The sequence below is a fragment of the Octopus bimaculoides genome, chromosome 17 (genome assembly GCF_001194135.2).
Source record: "Octopus bimaculoides isolate UCB-OBI-ISO-001 chromosome 17, ASM119413v2, whole genome shotgun sequence".
In the NCBI taxonomy this organism is placed as follows: domain Eukaryota; kingdom Metazoa; phylum Mollusca; class Cephalopoda; order Octopoda; family Octopodidae; genus Octopus; species Octopus bimaculoides.
The window spans coordinates 46,030,770-46,031,821 of record NC_068997.1 but is presented as its reverse complement, the minus strand read 5'-3'; the positions used below and the strand labels follow the sequence as shown (position 1 = coordinate 46,031,821).

General features: G+C 39.8%; 1 protein-coding gene across 1 annotated transcript in view; it reads left to right on the top strand.

Moving 5' to 3' along the window:
• The window catches only part of LOC128249682 (uncharacterized), a 2,993-nt gene that overhangs the window by 919 nt on the left and 1,022 nt on the right, over nucleotides 1–1,052 (top strand). The window contains exon 2 of the mRNA XM_052973986.1: nucleotides 809–1,009. Within this exon, the coding sequence (XP_052829946.1) occupies nucleotides 809–1,009 (201 nt within the window). The remainder of the gene's footprint in view (nucleotides 1–808; nucleotides 1,010–1,052) is intronic.

The following is a 1,052-nucleotide window of genomic DNA, read 5'->3' as shown; positions in this document are numbered from 1 at the left end:
TTGCGAGAGATAGACTGGTCCGAGTGAAGTTCAGGTTAGTTTGCAGTGAAGTCGGTTGGTCAGTTCAGAAGGAATATTGATTATTAGTTTGTTACTGTTGTGTGGTTGTCTTATTTATTGTACATAGCAAATTACGTTACAACATCTGGCAACAAGGTTATTTCGCAATTTGTTCGTGATACAACGAGTTAAATAACGGAAGTCCTGTTAGCTTCCATAGTACAGTTGCAAAAGCAAGAAGAGCAGCAACAGCAGTTGCAGAAGCAGCTATTACAGCAACAACAGTTATTGGAACTATATTCAAAAGAGTCCCAAAATGAGCTCAGCCTTTCAACACATGGCATGAAGCTACCCAACTCTTCTTCCTCTCTCAAACACTTCCTTCTTAGTAGTGGGAGCTTTCTCTTTTTTTCTTCGTTCTTTTTCAGTCCTACAAGTTTACATGGCTTTCCTCACTAGTGCCAGTGGCATGAAAAATGCACCCAGTGCACTCTGCAGGGTGGTTGGCATTAGGAAGGGCATCCAGCTATGGAAACCATGCCAATTCTGGTATTGTAGCTTGACATGGCCTTGCAGCTCGCTGGATCCTGTCAAACCATGTGTCCCATACCAGCATGGAAAATAGATGTTAAATAATAGTAATAAGAGTAATAATGATGACGATGATGCTTGTGTGTGTCTGTGTGTCTGTGTGTATTCTTTTACTTGTTTCAGTCATTTGACTATGACCATGCTGGAGCATTGCCTTAAGCTATATATATATATTATTTCATCCATTTGTTTTTTATTTTTTATCTCTCTCTCTCAGCTTTGGACAACTTGAGGAACCAGATTATGGAAGACAAATTGACCATTTCGAAAGAGGGGAGGGCAGAGAAACTGGAGGCCGTTTCAATGAATATAAAGAAAGAGAAATGATGAGAAGGGAGATGGATCTTTTCCGAGATTTTCGAGGCAGTGGTGAAAGACAATCGGATGACCAGTTTCTAACAGATGATCATCTCAGTCGGTAATTTTGCTTTTCATTGAAATCTGAATTTTTTTTACTGCTG